Source organism: Micrasema longulum, unplaced genomic scaffold (assembly GCF_059751315.1).
Source record: "Micrasema longulum isolate JH-2025_06_02 unplaced genomic scaffold, ASM5975131v1 h1tg000321l, whole genome shotgun sequence".
In the NCBI taxonomy this organism is placed as follows: domain Eukaryota; kingdom Metazoa; phylum Arthropoda; class Insecta; order Trichoptera; family Brachycentridae; genus Micrasema; species Micrasema longulum.
The window spans coordinates 136,795-161,262 of record NW_028277525.1 but is presented as its reverse complement, the minus strand read 5'-3'; the positions used below and the strand labels follow the sequence as shown (position 1 = coordinate 161,262).

Below are 24,468 nucleotides of genomic sequence, written 5' to 3'. Positions count from 1 at the left end.
ATGGCGTCAGGAGAATAAAACGTTGGAAGAGTAATCAACATGCAATAATTTATTCATGTTTTCGTGTACACATATTTTACTCATTCATGTATTTTATTCATTTTTGTTAGTTTGCCGATTGCTTATGTACAAAAAATAAAATGGACCCACTTATTATTTACGTCTTTTTTTGTTTTATTAAAAAAAAAAAACAAAAACAAGATTTTTTTCTATTAATTTCACGATTACAACAAATAGCTTTAAAAATACTCGAGTTATCGAATTAAAATCTGTCTATGGGGGATTCGAATCCACCCCTTCGGTCCGGCTAGGTTAATACTAGCTTTTACCCGCGGCTTCGCTCGCGTGGTATTCGAAAGAAATGAGTTAGGTAATTATTTAGTTTTGTCGTTTAGCAATAAATTTTCCCGGATATACAGGATGTTTTTTAAAACCCTGTCACATCCGAAACCACGACGATCAGTATAAGCAAGAAGACACATTGTCACATTAAAATTAATTTTTAGAACAATTTTTTTTTTAATGTAAAAAAAAAAGGTTGCTTACTTCTGCAGGGTGGAAACGAGGAGGGGGAGAGGGGAAACTCACCATTCTTTTTAAAAATATTTTATTTTTACAAAAATTATTTGTTCTAAATATTTTTTAAATATGGGAATATGTCTTCTTGCCCATTCTGATCAACGTGGTTTCGGATGTGACAGGGCTTAAAGAGCACCCTGTTTGTTTTAATTGCCAGTCCTCCAACTATTGCTTTGAATAAAATAGGACAATCTGTTAGTCTACAGCGATGTAGCATCGTTATTATGTTCTCAAACCCCAAATCCTACTACAAAATCAAAACAAAAAGTAAATTAAACCAACTATAGATAAATCAAGTCAATTTTTCAAATTTAATTAATTAATTTCAAATTGATTCTTTTTGATATCCCACCTTAACTTGTTTTTTTTTTAATTCGGGATGAAAAATAAGTGTCCTAATCTCAGAGTAATAATGCGTAACCTAGAGAGAAGCCCTGAACGCAAGCGATGTTGGTTTGTTGGCTAGCAACCAATTGGTGGCCATTTTGTTTTATTTGACAACATAAACACAACGGTTCGATCGGATGCTTTTGTAGCTGTACTTGGCTTTGTTTGAAAATACAAACACAAGAGCCAGACTCTTTTTTGGCAAGTTCAACCTTTGTGTTGTGTGTGAGTGTTCCATTTTTTTTACTGAATGTTTTGTTCATTAATGCTAATAAAGGTTTTTTTTTTTAAACTTGGATATTTACGTTATATTAAATAAAAATCGACTATGGTGAATTGCAGTATGTTTGGTTGTAGCAGTAGGAGCGTCAAAGGTGTTTAAGGAGTCAATTTTCACAGGTAATTGATTCCGAATATTTTCTCTTGATTTACATTGATTTTTGGCATTTATCGTCCCAACACGTGTATTATGTTGCCTTAAAACTTTTTTTATATCAACATATTTACTTCAGATACTTTTTTTTCTCAATTTAGGGGATAAATTTGTGAATTAAAGTATGTTTACTGTTGATAATGACAGCTGATTATGGACAATATGTCAGGGCCCCACTAAGGCCTCCATATAAAGTTTGAGTTTTTATCGAGTAGAGGTCAATTAAAATTTTACTCGAAAATAGGAACATTGACCTTGAAATCGCATCTAAAATGACGTGTCCAAATTTCAGGCCGCTACGACTCGCCATTTCGGAGATGTGGCGGACAAACAAACAAACTCAACACATGAATTTGGTTCAATGGAGATGGGATTTATGTATCAATCATTGATTTATTAATACGTATTAATCAATGGTATCAATAAATATAACTTAAATATATTGTGAATTAAATGAATAAAAGAATAAACACAACTATGTATTTTCAGTTTTATAAAATAAATATAGGCGAATTATAGAAAAATATATTGAAATAACCCTGCAATGATAAATACACAGGTACATATTTAAAAGTAATTACAATGCAAATAAATATCCATTTGGCAATTGTTTTGCTGCGAACCGTAGCTAACTTAATACCCAATAGTCATAGAATGGTTTTCCTACGTTTGGGCTCCTCTCTAGGTTACGCATTATTACTCTGAGCTTTTACCCCATAGGGGTAATTATCCACTGGTTGGAACCCACTGATCTAGACAGAATAGGCTATTTTTAGAAGCCGAAACAGGGAGTAACGGGTCGGTTATGTACATAATATATAATTTTGTGGTCTTTAAAAGCCGCGAGTAGTCGAAAATATAGTTGAAACGGAATTAATAAAATAGTTCATTAATTTATCGATTTATTTATTTGCCTTCTGTTGCACACATGCTACTACATTCAACCGCCGTTATATAATTATTTAGAATTCTTCGATCGCGATCCTTTGGCTGAATGGATTTGCCTTGTTGGCCGAGGTACGGGTGCGGAAGGGACGCTGGACACTAGAGACTCTTTCCATTCCGCTTCTAGCCGCACGTAAACGCCACCTGCGGACAAATGCATCAAATGCAACATTACAATGTTACTCGGATACCTCAACGGAGACGAAGGAATCGGCTCAGAAGGAAATAGAAATAAGTACAGAAGTCTAGACATTTGAGCATATATGACCTACCGTTGGATGGTTCGATTTATCCAATACACATTGTGTAGTGTGCAGCATTCACCATTCTGCCTCTGTTTAAATGTATCTTCGGTGATACCGCACAATACCTGGTAACTATCAATTATTTTTTTTGGCAGGGGATATAAAAAAATACTGCTAAACCAAAAATACTGCTAAAGTATTAGAAAAACTATCATTATTTAGAGTGAAAATAGCGATAACTTAAAACTAAGAGCTCTCCTATAACAAATTTATTTCAGTAAACATTTTCATACAAAAAACAGGTTAGGGGGTATTGCAATATCACCGACAATATGTCATCGTCCAGGACATTGCGTTGTTTTTTATGCACCACAAAAGTCCAGGAGGCCCAATACAGTGGTGAATCGCGGCACAAAATACCCAGGCTTGAGAAAAATCATATTTTAATTTATGTGTTCTCACTAGGAATCGAACCCGGAACCTTTGGCGTGTGAGTCAAGCGTCTTGACCGTTACATCGTGGAGGCCGCCACTTGTTACTCCGATCGCGGTGTATCTGAATCATTTTATTTCATGGAAGGTGTGTCAGGAATTCAGGGAAATGTACCAAGTACCCGGGTGTCATTATTGACAGCCAACTTTAATGGACAAATCATATAGAAAAAAATGTGAACTAACTGAGATATTTAACTTATGCATTTCAGCGCCTGAATGGTATTGTTGATAACAAAGTTAATAAAATGGTTTATCATTCACTTGTCCAATCAACACTATCTTATGGAATAATTGGATGGAGTGGAGCATTTAATCATATTCAACCTTTAATGATACTTTAATGATAATGACTTGCTTGTAGCGAGTACAACAGGCTACCGGAATCCTATAGAACGTCAATAAATAACTGTATTCATTAAAAAAATTACTACTTGAGGAGGTACGTGGAGGGTGAAATTTAGTTTTAAGTTATTTTTTCCCTTAAATATTTATTTCTTGCAATATGTAAATATAACAATTTTATTTTTAATTTTTATTATGGATTGTTTAAAGGATGGCAAGCGGATGTATGATTTGTATCATATATTTGCTTGCTATCTTATTTCAGTTTTTATGTACATATTATTACTTGTTACTTTATTACTATTTGTTGCTATATTATTGTTGTTCACATACCTATGCGTAAATATTTTTCTGTCCCAAAATGAGTTTGTTGTAACTCCTGGGAGTACAAAAAAAAATTTATATGATTTAATAAATAAAAAAAAATAAAAAAAGTACAAAAACTAATAATAAAAATTATGCCTGATATGAATAAAACATAACCCTCCATCCGATTATTCCAAGAAGCCAAACTTTTAAATGTAAGACAGTTGTATTGTCTCCAATGTCTAAAATTTGTTGTAAATCGTCAGCACTTGTTCCCTCAAAACCCAAACCGCCATAGTCAATGAAGGAATCAAGTGCTAGAGATTCCGTTTCGTAAATCAACACTAGGACAGGGGCATGCAAATGTCCTTGCCCCTAAACTGTATCACTCATACTTTAGACACAACGGAAAATAATAATTTAAGCCTCTCTTCTACTAATAATTCATTTATAAACTGGGTCAAAAATATAAATGTCAATGTTTTCTTTTACTGATAAATAAATTTGCTCTCGTATTTTTTCCTCATTTAATTATCAACTTAAATTTAATATTTTTTGTTCTACACGTATTCTTTATCTTTTCTATTTCTTATATTCAGATTCTTAAATCTTACTAATTTTTATTAAAAAGCAACCTGAATGTAACATTAAATTTTTACTTTCATATTATTTTTTTTATATTATGCATCTACACCATATATTTCCGTCCAGGCTAAGCCTAGGTGGGTTTTTTTGTTCTCATGTAAAGTTGTAAAGTTATATATTATGTAATAAAAAATGTACCAAATGTTAAAATTAAACAATTGTAAATCAGTCCTTGAACAAAGAAATATTAGTGTAGAACTGAGTTTGAAACCAATGTTTTACGTCCACCCTGTCAGGAATCGAATCTAGAACCTCGAGCAAGGTAGGGGAACATGCTAATTACTACACTACGAACTATGATGTGGATTTACCTCCAATCAATTTCCTTGTTCACATTTTTAACACGAGAGAAGTCATCGGAAAGAACACACTTGTCCAGGGTTTCCAGAACTTTGTTCTTAGTCCGCCCGAACACAGATTACTCACTCAACACGACTTTAACCTCCGACACGGCATGTTAACATCGCCGCTGCATGCGAGGGTCAGTTACCTAACGGCTGCGGCTGGTCCCGCCTCGCGTTCTGGCTGGCGCGGCGCGACAGCAGCGCCCCCATCTGGCGCGCCGCGCGCTCCTCGTACTGGCGCTGCTGGTCCTGGTTGCTTCGCGCCGACAGCGCCGCCGCCCACTGCCGCCCGCCCCCGCCCGACGCCCTCCTGCAAACAGTAAACTTTAGTTAGATATACTAAAAATTGACAAATTATACTCAATTATCTTCTATATAAGGCAATAATGTCTGGCCGAGTTGAAGGCAGGAGAAGCCGGGGTAGAATCCCATATAGATGGACTGACCAAATAAAGGTGGCTACGGGGCTAAAATTTAATGAGTCAGTTCGTCGGGCTGAGGACAGACTGGAGTGGAACATACTAATCAGAAATGTTCATGGTGATCACGATCCTCAGCATTGAGGGACCGACTTGGAAGAAGAAGAAGATAAGGCTCTTTTCTTGATTTTGTCAATAATGCTTTTCTCAGTCTTACATAATGAGATTGTGATCGTGAAATACAGAATCGAGTTGTGGTCCCGTGGCTAGTGTTGCAGACTCGCGGATCAGAGGTCCGAGGTTCGCACCCTACTCTACCCCAACTTGATTTCCATTTTCTAATAGTGAGTTATTTACAATTCTTTGAAAATGGCCACCAAAATATAAATATTTGGGTAACATATTTATAGGAACGCTAATATATATATATTTTTTAAATTTAATAATAATGAGCAAATTTCGACAATTGTGCTATAATATATAGTTTTACCGCACATTCGCCTGAGAGATCACATTTCGACAATATTTAGCCTACTTTCATCAGCAACACAATAGTGTCAAAATAAAACGATAATTAAATTTAGAAATAACAACAATCTCCCGCAATACTAAATATTATCTGTTTTATTAGTCTCTGTATAATATAAGGACAATTTTTTAAGAACAATTATACGAAATTTGTTTATTGAATATATCTGTATAAATATGTATATTACCATGATCTCTATGGTAATGTAGACATTTTGAACTGCACATTAACTTTCCGAGAAAATTCCTTCATCGAACTGATTATTTTGTACCACTATTGGGGTTCAAGTCCTCACGAGAACCATTTTCAATCTAATTACTAATGAAATATTTATGCTGAATTGGAAAATATTTTGAATGTAACTACAAGCCGCTAACGCCGTTTGCTATGGATTATTTATCAAATATAAAATAGAGCTTCTTTAGGATGTTTCTGTACTACCTCAATAGACATTTTATGGGAATTTTGCAGCTTACCTATCTAAAATCTCACCGCTCGCACTGGCTGATACAAACTGGTTAATGAGTCAGTGGGCCAACGAACCTTCTCGTTAACAATCTCTGGCGCCCCCTGAAGGCACTGCGGCGCGCGGGTTGGGGCTGGGGACTGCTCTCCTCACTGCGGCTGGACTCTTCGCTGGAGCTCGACGATGTGGAGGAACAAGACGAGGCGGATGATGAGGAGCTGGAATCTTCCTCTGCGGACTCCGCCTTGCGCAGCTGGCCCTTACCTTCCGCGACAACAGGCTGCTTTAAAAATGAACACAATATCTACAATTATTTAATCGTCAGGCTAGCGTCGGTTCAGTAAAATTATCTTAAAGTAACCATCATCGTTCCCCTTTTCACACCCAGAAGTGCATAGGGCACTGCACAAGTAAACTAAATGCAGTGTATTTCGATCATCTGTTACATGAAGGTAAGGTGATCAGTCTTATGTTTCAGGTGCCCACCCAGGAACAAAAAAATATTGCAGTTCGAAATTAATATTTCACATCTACCCTGCTAGGAATCCGACGTAGGAACTTAAGGGTGGTAGGCGAATACGCCTACCACTTCACAACAAGGCAGACTTATCTCCGCCTGATTTCCTTATTCAGAATTATACCTTTTTTTTTTTTTATTGAAATTTTTTTTACATAAGCATTCTTCCAAACAATTTTTTTAATTCCCGCCAAACTGCAAAAGTAGTTTTTTTGCAGGGATTTCTCTCTTTTAACATTTTGGTAACACAATATAATAATGTTTACATAAAAATATAAAAAAATCTCAAATATATCAATAAAATAAAAGTTTAAAAAAATTAAATACAAGTAAATCAAGTCTTTTTTGATACCGAAATATATAAAAAAATAATAAACAAACACTTTTTTTGACACTGTTTTAAATTGCTTGGTTTCCCATTTTTTTTTTACACACTAAACTTAGAATTTAAGAAAAAGATTTTTAAAACCAATTTTACTTTGTTTTTATTTATTTCACTATTCTTTATTTCGTCCGGGAGCAGTGGCGGCCACTGGCTAAAATATGACGGTTCACAGCGTGTAACTTATGCTTTTTCCCTAAGTGCCTTATAAGGATGATTTTTAACCTAGGCTATTTCAGATATCATTTTTCAACATTCCACATCAATTTTTTTACTACCTAATGTAGAATTTTTTATAGGAAAAATATTCATACAAATTAAACTTACTTATTTTTTGCATAAAAGCTTAATTCGTCATTCTTTTTATTTCCGAACACTTCAATTACACGAGAATAAAAATCCAGTATGGTCTGAATTTATTTTCTTTCGATACTTTAGCACTGACAATTCGTTGAGACGGTCCTGTGACATTGTGTTCCTTCAAAATGTTTTAACTCTCTTTGATGTGGAAAAACAACATTCGCTTTTAACAGAAGTCATGGGGATTGTACAAAATAATTTTACACATTCGGAAAAAGACTCGGCTAGACCATTATTTAGAAACAACTGCAAAATTGAAATAGCACCGTCAGCCTTTTTAAAATCGTCTCGATTGTAAATTGTAATGAGTTCATTTTTTAATTTAAATTTATCCAAAACATCGTACGTCTCTTAAGAGAATATATCTCGCGTCGACGGCATGAGAATTTGACAACCACAGGAGGTGGCCGTTCGTTGCGGCATTCGCCATATTGTCTCGATGTCGTCATTTTTTATATATTTTTTTTCAGCAATTTTCTTTATAACACTCTTAATGTTTTCATTTTCTTGTTTTCCTATTCCAATCAGTTCGATATTGTTATTATTTTCGGCTTGTTCCAGTTCTTGAATTCTGTTTTCTAACGCACCGTTGTATTTTTCTAAATATTCGTTTTTATGTATGACGTCAGTTAATTTATTTTCTAATTTTTTTACTTTTTCCGATGTTTCTGCGTTTTGTTTTTGAATTTCGTCATATTTTTGGGATAGAAAATCCACTGGTTTGGTGAGTGCTTCCAAATCTTTTTTAATCTCTAGCATAATTGATAGCTTCGCGTTAATGTGTGTTAATGTTTCTTCCATTTTATCAGGTCCTTTCGACTCGCGGCGCTCATCTTGTTTGCCAGTCATGTGTCGTGTTGTCGCTTTCGAAACCCAGCTCATTTTAGCAGATGTTACATTTCCAGAATTCTCTACCCCCTTTGCTGCAACTTCACTGTTTTCTATGCAGATTTTATGGAATGTCCCGCCACAGTCACCATTGCGCTTGAACATATCACTATCTTTGTTTAAATATTTTTTGCACTTTTGGCACTGAACCAATTTACAATCGAAATTTTAATATTTAAGCAATGTATTTATTATTTATGTCACTTCCACAAATTGTTGACGTGAGCGCACGTCGAGAGTTTACGAGAATTGTGCGAGAAACTACCTGGACCCGAGAGCAGCCACCGTCTTCTTCACCCGCCTGAACACAGAGTTAATTTTTTCATTATACTGCCCATATTTATAATTGTTTTCTTTGACTGTATTATTATTTTTCTTTCCATCTTAATTTGTATTTAACTTAAATTATATTTGTATTTTATAAAAAAATAAAATAAATAAATAAAAAACTAAAGTTTTAGCAGTCTTTTTTTTTCAGAGTTTTACTCCAGAGTTTGGATCAAAATTACAACATCTTTGATATTAGCTTTTGTATAAAATATTCCACCCTATTTCTATATTACACGATACAATATTTTCTTACCTTATCAACTCTAAACTTCATTGTCAAATATTTTTTTTAAAAATAAAAATGTAAATAGGGGCTAGATTTCTTATTGTCCAAGCGCTCTGTAGCTGCAAGACGTTCTGTTATCTAGCTCATATATTTCATAATTGTAATACATCATAATTGGAGACGAGAAACTAGAATCCCATGCGTCCATGCGCTCTGTGGAGATATTTATTTACTGTACAGTGCCCTTAAGGTGATTTTCACAAAAATAACGCTATATAAATTATCCAAACATTATTATTATTATTATTAGAATATCCGAGTAAAAAGATAAACATTAATAAATAATACGACACACCTTGGTTGAAATTTTACATTCTGAAGTCTTGATAATTTCCGGAGAACACTCGACCACCGCTGAAGGTAAACTGCTCCCTGTAGACGGGTTTGTTGAAACTGCTCCAGGCCCCTTATTAGCTATTACAAAATAATAAATAAGTATGCAATTAGTTTTATAAATAATATAACAAATTTAGCTAAATTGAATAGGGCTGTCTGAAAACCAAGATATAAATGCGAATGAACAAACCATTATTCAGTTTAGTGACCACACTGCCAGAGTACAGCTTTCCCAATAATCCTAGGGTCTGTCGAGGTGGGGCAAGCTTCAGTCCATTCCACCAAAACACTTCCGTTCCGCTAAGTTTTCCGAGATCCTCTTCGTTTTCTAAAGAGCATTTGAGGCCAATAAATTTACAAACAGCAATGGAAAATAACTTCTATACTACGATCCGAGATAAAGAATGCTGATAAATATTTGAGATGTGTAAACAATCTGCCTATTTCGGCCCAAATTCATCTCCAGGTTTTGATGTTCAGCTCAACTTCAGTTCAACTCACAGTCAGCTTATTTTGCAGATTTGTAAAAATATTGATAAATTATACAATTTTCAAATGTTTTTATTTTAAATTTATTTCAACAGAGAGGTAAAACGTTTTTGAGAAGGGACTATGGAAGTCTAGGCATTTACAGGGCTTATGACCTGTCATTGGCTGGTTTAAGTGGCCACTTTACACACTGTGTAACATTCACCATTCTGCCCATGTTTGAACATCCACATTTCCTCAACTCTTCCATCTGTTGACTTTTGTGAAGTAAAGGAGCTGAAACCTTTATGATGTTGGTGAGATTCATCCGGCTGAACCAAATCACCTACTAGGCAACGCCTGAAAATAATTTTCCAATTTTTATAACTCTTCTTTTACCAGGTAGTAATTCAACAATGTTTGAGTATGTCCAAATGCTTGCAGACTGGCTAAATTTTCTCCCTAGGGAGTTGTTCATATTTAAATTTATTTCAACAGAGAGGGAAAACGTTTTTGAGAAGGGAATATGGAAGTCTAGGCATTTACAGGGCTTATGACCTGTCATTGGCTGGTTTAAGTGGCCACTTTACACACTGTGTAACATTCACCATTCTGCCCATGTTTGAACATCCACATTTCCTCAACTATTCCATCTGTTGACTTTTGTGAAGTAAAGGAGCTGAAACCTTTATGATGTTGGTGAGATTCATCCGGCTGAACCAAATCACCTACTAGGCAACGCCTGAAAATAATTTTCCAATTTTTATAACTCTTCTTTTACCAGGTAGTAATTCAACAATGTTTGAGTATGTCCAAATGCTTGCAGACTGGCTAGATTTTCTCCCTAGGGAGTTGTTCATATTTAAATTTATTTCAACAGAGAGGGAAAACGTTTTTGAGAAGGGAATATGGAAGTCTAGGCATTTACAGGGCTTATGACCTGTCATTGGCTGGTTTAAGTGGCCACTTTACACACTGTGTAACATTCACCATTCTGCCCATGTTTTAACATTCCCTTCTCAAAAACGTTATCCCTCTCTGTTGAAATAAATTTAAATATGAACAACTCCCTAGGGAGAAAATCCAGCCAGTCTGCAAGCATTTGGACATACTCAAACATTGTTTTTATTTTAGTTTACCTTTCGTTACTAGCCTTATCAGTTGTTCGGGGAAGACCATCTGTGGTGCCTCGTGCGCTATGACGTGCTTGAACTCGCCGTATATAGCCAACACTGCGGTGTCGTGGTCAGTCTGTTGCCTCGGAGTGTGTTCTCTGAACTGGCATCCTTGCTGAAGAGGAAGAAAAAAGATTTCTTTTATTGTTTGAGTATGTCCAAATGCCGGCTTGATAAAATTATTGAGGTGGGGGAGGCAGTGGCGGCTTTCCCTTATGCCCATTGGGTCAATGACCCCTTAAAAATTGCTACCAATTAAAATAATTGACTTAATACATTACAAAGAATGTGTGGGGACCAGAGAGTGAGAGACGAGGATGTGTTGTTGTCTATGGCCGCAGTGCCCAATGGACCTATATAGGTCCTTATATAAGGGCGCGTAATATGTTACTCGCCCTTCTCTGTCTTCACCAGTATTCAAATTCACTTTAAAATATTCTTTGTTTAACCTCTGTATTTTCGTGTGTAACAAACCAAAAATTGTAAGTAATTTAAATTATTTTATTTATTTATTCCTTGAAGTTAAATCCATTAAATCCATTCAATCATATGTTTTACATGAACTAATAAATAGCTACTATCTAGTAGAGTATAATAAAATACCTCTATAAAAGTATATAATATAATGCAATTAGGTTTTAGGAAATTTAAAAAAAACATTCATTCGAAAATATATAAGGACTTATACTATTAAGCACGTACGCCGTCAAATAATGTTCATGTTATGTCGAATACGCGGGTCATTTCTGTAACTGTCCCAAAGCTAATGTCTTATCCCTAGATTTTCTCATGAAAAAAAGAAAGAGATGAAACGTCCATGCGCTCATGAACATCGGAACATTTCACCCAAAATTAATTCGAACGCGGGCATTGTCCCGGTATAGATAACAATATGAAACAAGGAATATAAGAATGAAATTGATAATAATAATACAATATTGGCATTGGTCTAGACTGGAAGAGATACGATGATAAATGAATTTGTATGTATTTTACATACCTACACTTAAAAAGGACGAATTCTTAATGGAAAGAATTATCATATATAAGTTTATATTTTCTCGTCTTTTTTTACAATATTGAAATGAGCTTTGTGAATTAATATTATTACATTGTTTCTTGCACGTGTGTTTGTTAGGGTCCTGTTCTCATATTGACTCGTAAAATTTTAATCCTGTACATTTTTAGTAATTTGTTTGTGTTTTAAAAGTTAAATGTACTAGTAATTTTTATTTGTGGAATTACAATGATGACAGTTGAGAGTGAAAAATATTTTTCGACGCTAAAGTGAATTAAGATCTTTTTAAGAAACTCTATGAGCCAAGATAAAGTGCACTCGCCATGTTAGTTATTTTGTAAATTTGTGTTACACATTAGAAAAATACAGATATGTTTATGTATTTTTACAAAAAAAAAATCATGTGAAATAAACATGTAAGAAGATAGTGAATTTAAAGTCTACAAATGAGGAAGTAGAGTTTTTTTTTTTTTTTGTATTTGTTAATAGACTATTAAAATAAGCCAAAATTTTTATTTTTTATGTATCATATTATCAGCGCTTTAATTTTTTTAAGTTTTTTATTTCTGAAATTACTCTGCGTGTGACGTCTCAAGTACTCTTCCGCTTTTTCTCAGTCAGTTCTGCCGATTGGTTCATTGATGGTAAAGTAAACCGAAAACTCTTTTCATTAGTTGACTCATATGAACTAGTGACGTCGTTCAAAGTAGTTAATTTTTATTCAAATTTTTTTTGGTACATTTTCAAGAAAATTTGCCGTATAAACATGTTGTGTGAATTCCACTCGTCCATGCGCTTTGTAGCTGCACGATGATTGGTTATCTAGCATTCATATACCAACTTAAAAATACCTAAATTTTATAAATGGGGTCTAGAATTCCAATCGTCTATGCGCTTAGTAGCTGCAAGACGTGTTGTAATCTTACTCTTTTTTATTATTCATATTATTTTCATTTATTTTTTTAGTATCATTAATACACTAAATTTATTTGTCAATTTTTAAAATGTGTAAATGGGGGCTAAATTTCTAACTGTCTATGCGCTCTGTAGCTGCAAGACGTCCTGTAATCTAGCTCCTATCTGTTATAATTTTTTATTGATCTTAATTGAAAACGAGGAACTAGAATCCCAACCGTCCATGCGCTCTGTAGCTGCAAGACGTACTGGGATATTTTCTAATTGTACAGCGCCCTTGAGGTGATTTTCACAAAAATGGCGCTATATAAATTATCCAACTATATATATATATATATATATATATCCAATTGTTTGAAGTTCCCCCACTTAATTTTAATAGATTTTTTTGTTTAGGCGTGTTTTAAATTTGCTGTGTTGTTGGAATTCTAGACTGCATTTATTTATTATAGATACGGCCTAAGCCAATTACAACAGTTACATGAAGAAACATAAATGCAAGAAACTGAACAAAAAGAACATAAAACTATGAAGCAATGACAAACAAGGTAATGAAATTAATATACCAAATAATTTCATAGTTGATAACATTCACATATAAAAGCTAAATTTACGGACGTCTTGCAGCCACAAAGCGCATGGATGAGTGGAAATTCTAGCAACATAAGAATGATTTTAATAAATTTTCCAAAAAATATGCACAGTAGTAAATTTGTCTACAGTTTGTGATAAAAAGTAAATAATAAAAAAAATAAAAATGACAGCAATATATTACAACAGAGATGAAGAACATTTTGTAGAAGGGAATATAGAAGTCTAGGTATTCACAGGGCTTATGACCTGTCATTGGCTGGTTTTAAGTGGCCACTTTACACACAGTGTAACTTTACATTCTGCCAATGTTTGAAACATAATGATTATGGTTAATAAAATGAGGATATTTATTTATTCATTTTTTCACATTATAAACAATGATTAACAATAAAAAATAATGTGACCTCACTGGGGTTAGCCGTGCTGAGGACCAACGGTGGGAATAATCGAGTTAAAATAATCTAAATATTCGATTATTAAAAAGATCGAAACATTTCGAAATGCTTACAATAATTCGCGTTCACTCGGACTTGACAAAAAAATAATCGAGATATCTCGAGTAAATTCATTCGAAATGGTTTTCCAAGACAATCGAGATATTAATTCGAACTTGATTTTTCGAGACAATCGAAATATTTATTTGGAATGGATTTCGAGACAATCGAAACATTAATTCGGAATGGATTTCGAGATTTGAACTCGGATTTGACATTTCGAGAAAATTGATTCGGAATGGTTTCTCAAGAGATTATTACGAAAAGTTTACTCGGACTAAGTTAATATTTCGGCGTAGAATGATTCGAAGGCGCTTTTTGGGAAATTAATTTGATGAGTTCTGTATGACTATTAATCGTAGTTTATAATGGAATATTAATCACAGTTTAAAATGGAAAAAAATATAAGTAAAATGTGATCTTTCAATGAACAATCCTAAAGTATAGAAAACTTGCTATTAATTATCGAGCGCCCAGCTTGGTAGTTTTGATATGACGAGATAAGGCTCTGTGACCATTGCAGCCCAGACTTCCACATTTCCTTCTAAGAAATGCTCTCCATCTCTGTTGTTATTTGTCAAAGAAAGAGAACAAATAGGGAATAAAGAAGTCTAGGCATTAACAGCCCAAATGATATTTTGGTCGGTTTAGAGAAACTCCACAAAATGTGGGACATTCGGCCTATGTATTATGAATATCCACCTATATTACATATGTACATCGTACACACCACTGAACTCGCATTGCAATGGTAATTTCAAAGATGAGTGTTATGTGATATTTTTCTTCCTGTAGATTGGATATTAATGTTTTATCAAACTACATCATTATAATTTATAATAATACCATCTGGAAGTTAGCAATACAGACAATAATTACATCCTGCTGACATTATTCTTATCTCTTATCATAAAAATAGGTATTTAAACGGTAATTACTGTCATTCTGAATATCCTTTTTGTTATCAGATATAAAGTAAACCATATTATATTACAATTTATATTTTGATTTTTGCTGTCCGGGATAAAGTTTAGCCAGGTGCCCGAAAACTTGTTTTATTGGACATAATAGAAATATAAACCTTTGTATAACAATCATGATTTCCATGATCTGTAAATCCAGCCTGTCTACAAACATTCGGACACACTTCAAATATTGTTAAATATGTTAATGTATTAAAATATCATTGTATCTACTCATTAGTTACTTCGAAACACTTAATGAAAAGGTCATTCACACAAAAATAACTCAATTAAAATTTAACATATTACAACAGAGATGAAGAACACTTTAGAGAAGGTCATTTATATAATTCTAGGCATCTACAGGGCTTTATGACCTGTCACATTCTCCATTCTGCCCACATTTAAACATCGATATTCCTTCAATTCTTTCATCTGTCGATAGATGTGAAGTTAAAGAGCAGAAATCTTTATTTGTGCGGGTGAGATTCATCCAATTGAATTATTTCACCTACATACTAAGCAACGCCTGAATTTCATTACATTTTTTCCCAATTTCTAAACTTCTTCATGGACCAGGTGGATTTATCAACAAATTACTATTATAATATAATTTTGAGTTCTCTAAATTTTTATAGTAAATATCGCAAAACGATGAAACCGGTCGCCGTTTTTTCCAAATTTGTGGATTGAAGTATCGCTTGTCTTTTATTTCTATAATCAATTAATTTGTATGGGGTTTTCTAATTAGGTTTTGTCAGAAAGCAGAGCCTTATTATTATGTTACCATGGTATGGGTGATGGTTTGGAATCTGTAAGCCCGCTGGCTGCAGCAGGGGTATCGGCCGATGGGGAGGCAGGTGGGCTTGGCAGGATCAGGCGAGAAGAACTGAGGCATGTCCGCGTGGTAACAACACCAATCCATCTGAAAAAAAATTTACTGAAATTCGAAATTTAATTATTGCTATCTTCATATATATAATTCCTCTGTACGTGTGATGTCACTGAACTCCGGAAACGGCTTAACCGATTTACGTGCGGTTTTCAGAGAAATGTAGATCTTTGCGCTGTGCGTGTTCGTAGATATTCAAATCTTCAATTTAATGTGTAAAAAAGAAGTAACTACTATAAATGTTTTATTCATCGATCTACCAGGGTTGCATTCGAGGAGAATGCATTGACAAAAAAATTGAAAGATTTTGTTTTTTGTGTATAAAAAAGTTTGTTTTTGAATGTTTACAAACAGCATTTCTTTTCTGTGGATCTCAATCAGATTCTTTCCTTAAATTCCTTATAATTTCTATCCATTTATTTATTTTTACTGGATTTTTGGTAAAACTAAAATAATATTAAATTCAATACATTTTTAAAAATCACATTCCCACATACGTACACCCCTCTGTTGGTGAGAAGACCGGAGTTTGACGTTTGCAAAAAGAATGCCATATTTGAAAAAATATTTATTTTATGTTTTGGAATTCAACCATAAACAAGTACCTACTTAAATGCTTTATTTGAATATTAACAAATTTTAGTTTTGGAATTTAATCACAAACAAGTACCTAGGTACCTACTTATCAACAAAAGCCTATTTCCAAGGCAAGCTAACGTTCGGGCAGTACAACGTCTGACGGGTCCGCTAGTTTTTACTATAAATAATTATAGCTTTTCTGATACTCCAAATTGTAAGTAGTATAATTACGCTTTTTAGGATCTTCCGCCAAAAAAAAAAAATTTGATAGTTACACAGCATTTTTTAAATATATTTTTAAAAATAAATAAATACATACACAGTGATACATTTATATAATATTAGCCTAAAAATAACCTCAGAGGCAGACGGATGCAAATCCAGAATTTGATGAAATGACATTTCGATTTTAATTTCCAGTTTATGATCATGTCCATTGATTTTGAAGAAATGTAAGTCTTACAATGAAAGTACCAATGTATTAAGATACTGAACATACAAATTGATGTTCTGAATTATTAGAAATCACTTAGAGAAAGTAGATTCTTTAGGCCATTGTTGAACATTTTACTTTTTCATCCGTCTGCCTCTAAGGTACAGACATTATTTCAAACTTATAATTAACAAAGTCCATAAGAAACGAAAATGAAAAACAAACAAATACATGTTTGTGCATATTATACGAGCCTTTGTAAATTTAAAATAAAAAGAAAAAAAAAATAATAGAATTGCATTTTACCTATCACAACTTACCTACAACGATAATCCCTGTATGCTGTCGTTTATTTCCTTTTTTAATTTATTAATGTTAAAGTTGAATATATCGCTCGCATTGGGTCCAATAATGTTATTATACAAATTGAAAATTCTATACGTGCATGATTTTTTCTGCGTTAGAATTTACGTCAGCACACTAAAACTATTTGGTGTGACTGATGTGTTTAAAGAGTACATAAAAAATAATTATTCATTATTGCAGTAACACCGGTTAAGTAGTTCTTTGTGGCTATGTCACATGAGTACATATAATGCTCTATTATTTTTGCTGCGACAGGTCTAGATTAGATTAGTACTTTTACAAATTATTGAAAATATATTGAACCTTTAGTACCTATGTGTTAAGTGTTACCATCCCATATCTCTGTAAAAACTAAACTCACTTGCCGAACAGGAAAGTAGTTGTCACACGTTGAGCACTTCAAGAAGTGACTCTCTCCCCAGTATCCAATACACCTTCCTCCAAGACTTCAATTCCACATAAAGAGAGCTAATGTACTCACTCAAGTTCCATTCCAAATCTCTGTAAAAACTTAACTCACTTGCCGAACAGGAAAGTAGTTGTCACACGTTGAGCACTTCAAGAAGTGACTCTCTCCCCACAGTCTCCAGTACACCTTCCTCCAAGACTTCAATTCCACATAAAGAGAGCTAATGTACTCACTCAAGTTCCATCCCAAATCTCTGTAAAAAAATCCTCAATGCAGGTAATTTATTTATTTAATTAAACCATTATCATTATCTGCGATGGAACATACATTATTTAATAAGTCTCAACCATTTTGCGCCAGTCCAGGGACTGTAAAATATTGACCCGAAAATAAACACCTATTGAATCAATATTTCACGTCAACCTTCCCAGGAATCGAACCAGAGATCTCGGGCATGGTAGACAAACGTACTAACCAGTAGACCACGAGCCCAACTAATACTCCACTCGATTTATTTTTTTAGGTTATTTTAAAATCTGAGTGTCCATCGATTGTAAAAAACTTGTCCAGGTTTATGGCTCTGTTTCACGCACAGAAATGTGTTTTTCACTCTCCCGGACAAGGGAAACGTCAAAAGTACAATTTTAGGGAAGATGTCAGAAACAAAAAAATACACAGTATAAAAAAAACATAAAAATACTGTTCGCTTAAAATTGAGATATTTTTAACAGAGACTGTTGAAAACATAAAAGTTTAGGCATTTACTTATGCTGTCTTCAGCTAGGTTAAGTGATCACTTACACACTGTGTAACATTCACCATTCTGCCTATAGGCAGTTAACTTTTACATTCACATTTTTTTTATACGTGTGTGATTGGTTTAGACACCACGTTTTACAATTATATTCGTTTTTACACATCCATTATGATAAAAAATAAACAGGAATTCGGTAAAAAACGTAAAATTTTTATTTTCTATAAATTTATTTATTATCTCCTTTAAAATACTCGCCATTTGCGACGGAACATGACGGCCAATGCTTAATCCAATTGACCATGACTTTACATTGGCTTATAAATATAACTTTTCACTTCTTTTTAAATTATATTATCCATCCTCCGAAAGTAAATTACTTGCAAAAAAAAAACACTCAGGTATCAGCAAATTATGATTAGGCGTGTGTTTAATAAGCGTTTAAGTCGAATCTCATGAAATAATTAAAAATAATATACTTTAATTCCACATAAAACAAAAATCATTTTTCTAATGTTTGTAAACCAAAAAATTGAATTTTTATATAAACTCAAAAATAATAATTGAAATATAAATCAAGATTAAAATATAAATCAAGAAAAATATTATGGTGATTAAAAAAATGTATTTATGAAATATTTTAAATAATTGATAAAGATAACATAATATACCTTGCTTTTTGATGGAATAAAATTATCAGTTAATGAATGTATTATTGTGTATAGGAATTTGTTCATTGACTGACATTATTATCGAAACAGAATGAGAGGTTATTGTGTTCTTTTTATATGGTGAAAACTTATCTTTCACAGCTTTGAAAACATTTATTTTACCGAATGAATTAGAATCCATTAATTTATTCCAGGAAAGCAATTATTGTATCTGTTTATCTGTTTCTTACAAAGACGTGAAACACACTAAAGCTAGGGTTTCCTAGGACAGCGGTGCCCGTATTGAACGGTGATGCAGTGGACAGCCATCGTAAAGGTGATTAGAGAGTGGTTTCCTAGGAAAACGGTGTTAAATGGTGTTGATAACACCGTTTTCCTAGAAAACCACACTCTAGTCACCTTTACGACGGCTGTCCACTGCATCACCGTTCACTACGGCCGTTAAAATACGGGCACCGCTGTCCTAGGAAACCCTAGCTTTAGGAAATTAATATTGGCCATATTCAACAATGTTCGACAAAATTTCACAAGAAGTGCAATTGATGTGTATGAAGTTTTTTTACAAGCATTTCGTAACAATTATCTGATTTACTAGATGAATAACTTCACCGTTATTATTCGAGAACGAAGCTTCACATTTATTTGCTCACCTTTAAAAGAAAATCTTCAAGACTCGTTCATTTGAGTCATAATATTTTTTATTTATATTCTGAAATCCCGTATGTTAAGGGAAAATACCCAGTCCTCACATTTTGGTAAATAAAATTTTCCTTCTGTTCTGGAAAACTGGCTTAAATGATTTGAAGGATGTTTAACTTTATATTATTCATTGTATAGTGTTTCAAATAATATTTTGTAATGGTTGGAAGCAGCCCGAATTTTTGTAACAGCTTTTCTTAGTATTTGAGCAAAATATTTTTTTGTAGGCCCTGTTTCAAAACTTTTATTAATAAGTTCGAATCATGTCGCTCTCAAAAAAAAGATGTATATAAAATGATCAATTTCAGCTCATTTTAGAAAACTTCTTATTATTCGTTAAATAAAAATTAAAATATTAAAACAATCATAATAATGGACACTCAGTGATATAAGTACCAGTAATGTCAAGACAATGCAAATTACGAAATTACTTGTATCATTAAAAAAAGTCTATTACAAAATTTTAAAAAATTAAAAAATATCTCGACGATTCCACTTCAAACTTCTTGAAATCTTACTTTAAATAAAGTTATATAACAATTTCATTTAAATCGTATTCCGTATTACCATTAAAAAAACAGTTAAAATTGACCGAAATTTATTAATGATCAGTAGTTATAGAGATACATATAAACAATATTTCCGCTGATCAAAGTCGCCTTACGATTTAAATGTCGCCCCATTTTACGGTCGCCATTTATTTCAAGGTTGGCTAGAGAAGGGGAAAAAATCATAGATAGCAATACGCGTCGTTGCAATTTCTATTCGGATTACCAACATTTAAAACAAATGCACGATTCGTGGTGTACTGTTGGGTGGGTTTGGATGATCGAATTTATTACCAACCGAATAGAAACGCTTTTCAGAGATGTTGAAAATAGTAAACGAAATTTATGAATGAAATTATTGATTATTAGAGCTTTTATAAACACTAAAGGAGTCTTTGAGAAATCCTTTATATGTACAATGTGTTAAATCCGATATTCCTCCCGGGTGATAATACCCTATTCTTTTTTATGGCATCAATCGTCTCAAAGCGCGTTCCTCTTAATAGCAATTTTAGTATTGGTAAAAGAATAAACTCAAGACTGGGCCTGGTCTGGAGAATACGATGCTTAGGTAGCTGATGACATTAGTCGATTTTTTGGCCAAAAACTCCGAAACAATAAACTCTATATGAGATGTCATATTATCGTAGTGCAAAAAAACATATTTTGGGTAGGTAGGAAGAAATTGCTATATGCATATAATTGTATATGTACATGAAGTGTTAAATAAATAATTCGACGCTGCTTTTGGACAAAACTCAGTGTTTTTGGGACGAGGCGAGCAGCGACGCGTTTCATGCTCAAAACATCGGTCAAAATACGATCTGGCAATCCTTATGAGATCCTCAATAACGCAGCAAGCTCTCGGATTGGTACACGTCGATTTTCCAACACAATTTGCTTTGCCGACTCGACGTTTTCTTCTGTAACTGACGTTGTTGGACGTCCAGTATGTTCACAAACGTCTTTGAACCTCTTACACTCTTTGTTTGCCCGTGTTTTTGACATGCACGATCCAAAGACTTTATTCAACATTTCCAATGATTCGGTATACGAAATTTTCTTAGCAACACAAAATTTGAGGCACGCTCGTTGTTTCATTTTTTTATCTATTGTAAAAATCGCCACACAATATTTTTCCGACTCACTCAAACAGACGCTGACAGAATATTGAACATCTGATCGTGGTCAAACTTTGATAAACTGTCAAAAACAATGCTATCAACGTGGCTGTAAAAAAAACCGTTTAGTGCAGGCATTTTCAATTGGAAATTCCTGTTTATTTTGGACATATGTTAAACTAGAAGTACCTATGGAAAAAAACTAGAGAAATCTCTTGTTGGAAGGTAGTATGGAAAGAAACATTCAAAGGAAACATTCACATTCTATCACTTCTTCACAATATTTTAAATAATCCCACTTCGCCTGTTTATCTGAGAGAGCTCATCCAACCTCTTTCACAACACGGACTATCTCTTCGTTCTAGTAACGAGAGAACTCTTTTAATACCCCGTCATCGCTCTAATTTTTTTGCCTCCTCTTTCACAGTAGTAGCCGCTCGATTGTGGAATAATCTACCCACTAATGTTAGAGACGCCCCTTCTTTATTTACATTTAAGTCAAGATTGAAATGTCACTATCTAAATATTTAAATTGTTCCTTTATCCTTCTTCTATCCTTCCCATCCCCTCTCCTCTCTTCATAGTAAAGTGTTATTTTTTTTTTATACATTTATTTATTTTTGTTAATCTTTGCTTTTAATTTTTGTATAAAATTGTAAGATTCAATATGTCCATATATTTATAATTTTCTCAAACTGAACGGTTTGGGTAGGTAGGAAGAAATTGCCTTAAGGCAATATGCCCGCCCTTATATGTATATTTATTGTATATGTATATAAAGTGTCAATAAATAAATAAATAAGTATGTTATAGACCTAAAGTCATTTTATGGGTGTGTCTCCAAGATAGACAACGGCGATAAACACCTTTAGCTTAGTAAAAAATGACATTTTATGCATAGAAGGAAATGATGATGATTGGGATTTTGGGATCATACAGTATTAGGGAAAACACAGGGTTATTGTTTTTACCAACATTGTGCCTTCAATAAATGTTTTACCTTGTATGTGCGCTCATAATGTTTCCTCTCCGGTCGATACTCATATTGCTGGACTGACAGGGGACTCTATCTGCTATTTGCTTCGCCAACATTTTACTACAACTGAAAAGCAAAAGAAAATATAACTAACAAATTGGACAAATTGGACAAATTGCAGAATGGCGGGAACCCTATGTGTATTACCTGCTGCACTTATAGAGAGTAGACAAGGAGCTGTAGTGGCCGCGCAGGGTCTCCGGAACCGGCTCCCCGAGTGACATGATCATCTTGCAGAACAGGCGAGATTGTATCTTGTCCTTCTTATCGCGTATGGACTCTAACTCCGAATTTGTGTACATGGCGCCCAGCCTTAAACATATTGCCAATTTAAAAATGATCCTGTACGACATATAAATTACAATCTGAAGTCTGAGTCCTGGACCTAATTAATCGTATCACAAACAGATAGGTAAGTATTTAGTTTAAAGGTCCTTGTTTGACATATAATTAAACTATTTTAAATGTCTCGGAAATGAGTTTAATAAAAACATTGATCTAGATGAGGAAATCAATATCTGGATTACAACTGCCAAAAAGTCCTTCAAAAGATTACCGACAATGCTGACAAATAGACACTTGGACATTGAAATACAAATTTTGTTTGATTAGTATTATATTATTTGGTCAGTACATCCGTATAAACGTTACATTCGTACATCCGTATAAACGCCTCTTACAGGATATTTATAAAATAAATAAAATCTAGTTTCTGGTGCACAAAAATCACTGAACAGAAAAAGTCTCCAAAACAACTCTGGCGAAGCCTTCAATCTGTTCGTGGTGACTGTATAGCAGAGACATCAAACACAGGGGCTACTGCCACTGATTTTGCCGACTTTTTTACTAATAAAGTCGAAAAAATCAGACTGGCGTGTAGTTCAGCGAAAAAACCTATAATTTTAGCTAATGCCCTTCGAAAATTCAGTAAATTTGAACAAACATCTATAAATGAGGTTAAAAAAATTGTTGCGGCATTACCCAACAAACAATGTAAATAAGATCCGATGCCAACATGGCTTTTGAAAAAATGCATTAACGTATTAGCTCCATTTTTAACAGTTTTTTTAAATATATCCATGGAGCGCAGCATTGTTCCGAGAGCCATAAAAAAAGCACATGTAACTCCACTTTTTAAAAAATCACAACTAGATGAGGAAGATCTTTCCAGTTTTCGCCCTATTTCAAATCTTCCCATCGTATCAAAAATACTAGAAAAAATTGTTTTTCATAGGCTCGTTAACTATATCGAGCAGAATTCTTTATTTTCGGTAAGGCAATCGGCATACCGACGTTTTCATTCCACGGAGACGGGAGTGATAAGAGTACTGTCTGACATCATAACGGCAGTAGACTCTGGTAATCTGGTGTTGATGGCTCTTCTGGACATGAGTGCTGCATTCGATACTGTAGACCATAATATTTTTTTTTTTTTTTTTTTTTTTTTATTTTTAAAAAAGAACTATTTGCGTTCTTATGATTTACCCAAATATTTAATTTTGAGGGCCATTTTCAACGAGTTGTAAATAACTCACTATTAGAAAATGGAATCGAGTTGGGGTAGAGTGGGATTCGAACCACGGACCTTGTCAATTTAACTGACGGATGCATCGAGAAAATAGGAAACTGAAAACAGATTAACATTAAACCCATCAAAAACGGAACAACTATGGGTGGCTTCAGCCAGACGACAGAATTTGATCCAGGATACGGCCCTACCCAATGTAGGGAGTACCGCTTTACCCACCGTTAAACTACTGGGAGTTTTACTCAATTCTGACCTTTCTCTTGACGCTCAAATTAGTAGAACGATAAGTTCATGCTTTTACCAGCTGAGACAAAACAAAATAAATTGTTTTGATTAAATTACAAATTTAAAAGCTTCAATAAAAAAAAATAACTATAGAATCACCATTTAAAGCGCCCTTGAGGTATTATATTACGAAAATGGCGCTATATAAGTTAGCCATAATAATAATAATAATAATAAACGGATGTACGTGAAATCGCGGCATTCAAGATGTGAGTCTACAGGTGTATAGGTTAATATACCTTGGACAAGAAGATTAACTAACACTGTAGTTTTAGAAATGGTCAGACG

The 24,468-nt window shown here is 33.7% G+C and overlaps 1 protein-coding gene across 3 annotated transcripts in view; it reads right to left on the bottom strand.

The window, feature by feature from the left end:
- Window positions 1–1,967: 1,967 nt before the first annotated feature.
- The window catches only part of LOC148282521 (uncharacterized), a 39,354-nt gene continuing 16,853 nt past the window's right edge, over window positions 1,968–24,468 (bottom strand). Inside the window, exons 8-17 of one of the 3 annotated variants that reach the window (XM_088224952.1) lie at window positions 22,515–22,679; window positions 22,332–22,433; window positions 17,650–17,791; window positions 15,647–15,784; window positions 10,841–10,991; window positions 9,424–9,561; window positions 9,193–9,311; window positions 6,212–6,417; window positions 4,867–5,030; window positions 1,968–2,488 (exon numbers count right to left, since the gene is read on the bottom strand). In XM_088224952.1, the coding sequence (XP_088081078.1) occupies window positions 2,358–2,488; window positions 4,867–5,030; window positions 6,212–6,417; window positions 9,193–9,311; window positions 9,424–9,561; window positions 10,841–10,991; window positions 15,647–15,784; window positions 17,650–17,791; window positions 22,332–22,433; window positions 22,515–22,679 (1,456 nt within the window). In that variant the 3' untranslated portion in view covers window positions 1,968–2,357. Of the gene's footprint in view, window positions 2,489–4,866; window positions 5,031–6,211; window positions 6,418–9,192; window positions 9,312–9,423; window positions 9,562–10,840; window positions 10,992–15,646; window positions 15,785–17,649; window positions 17,792–22,331; window positions 22,434–22,514; window positions 22,680–24,468 lie in introns of those variants that run through there. The other 2 variants (XM_088224953.1, XR_015822075.1) reach the window with 2 other exon arrangements.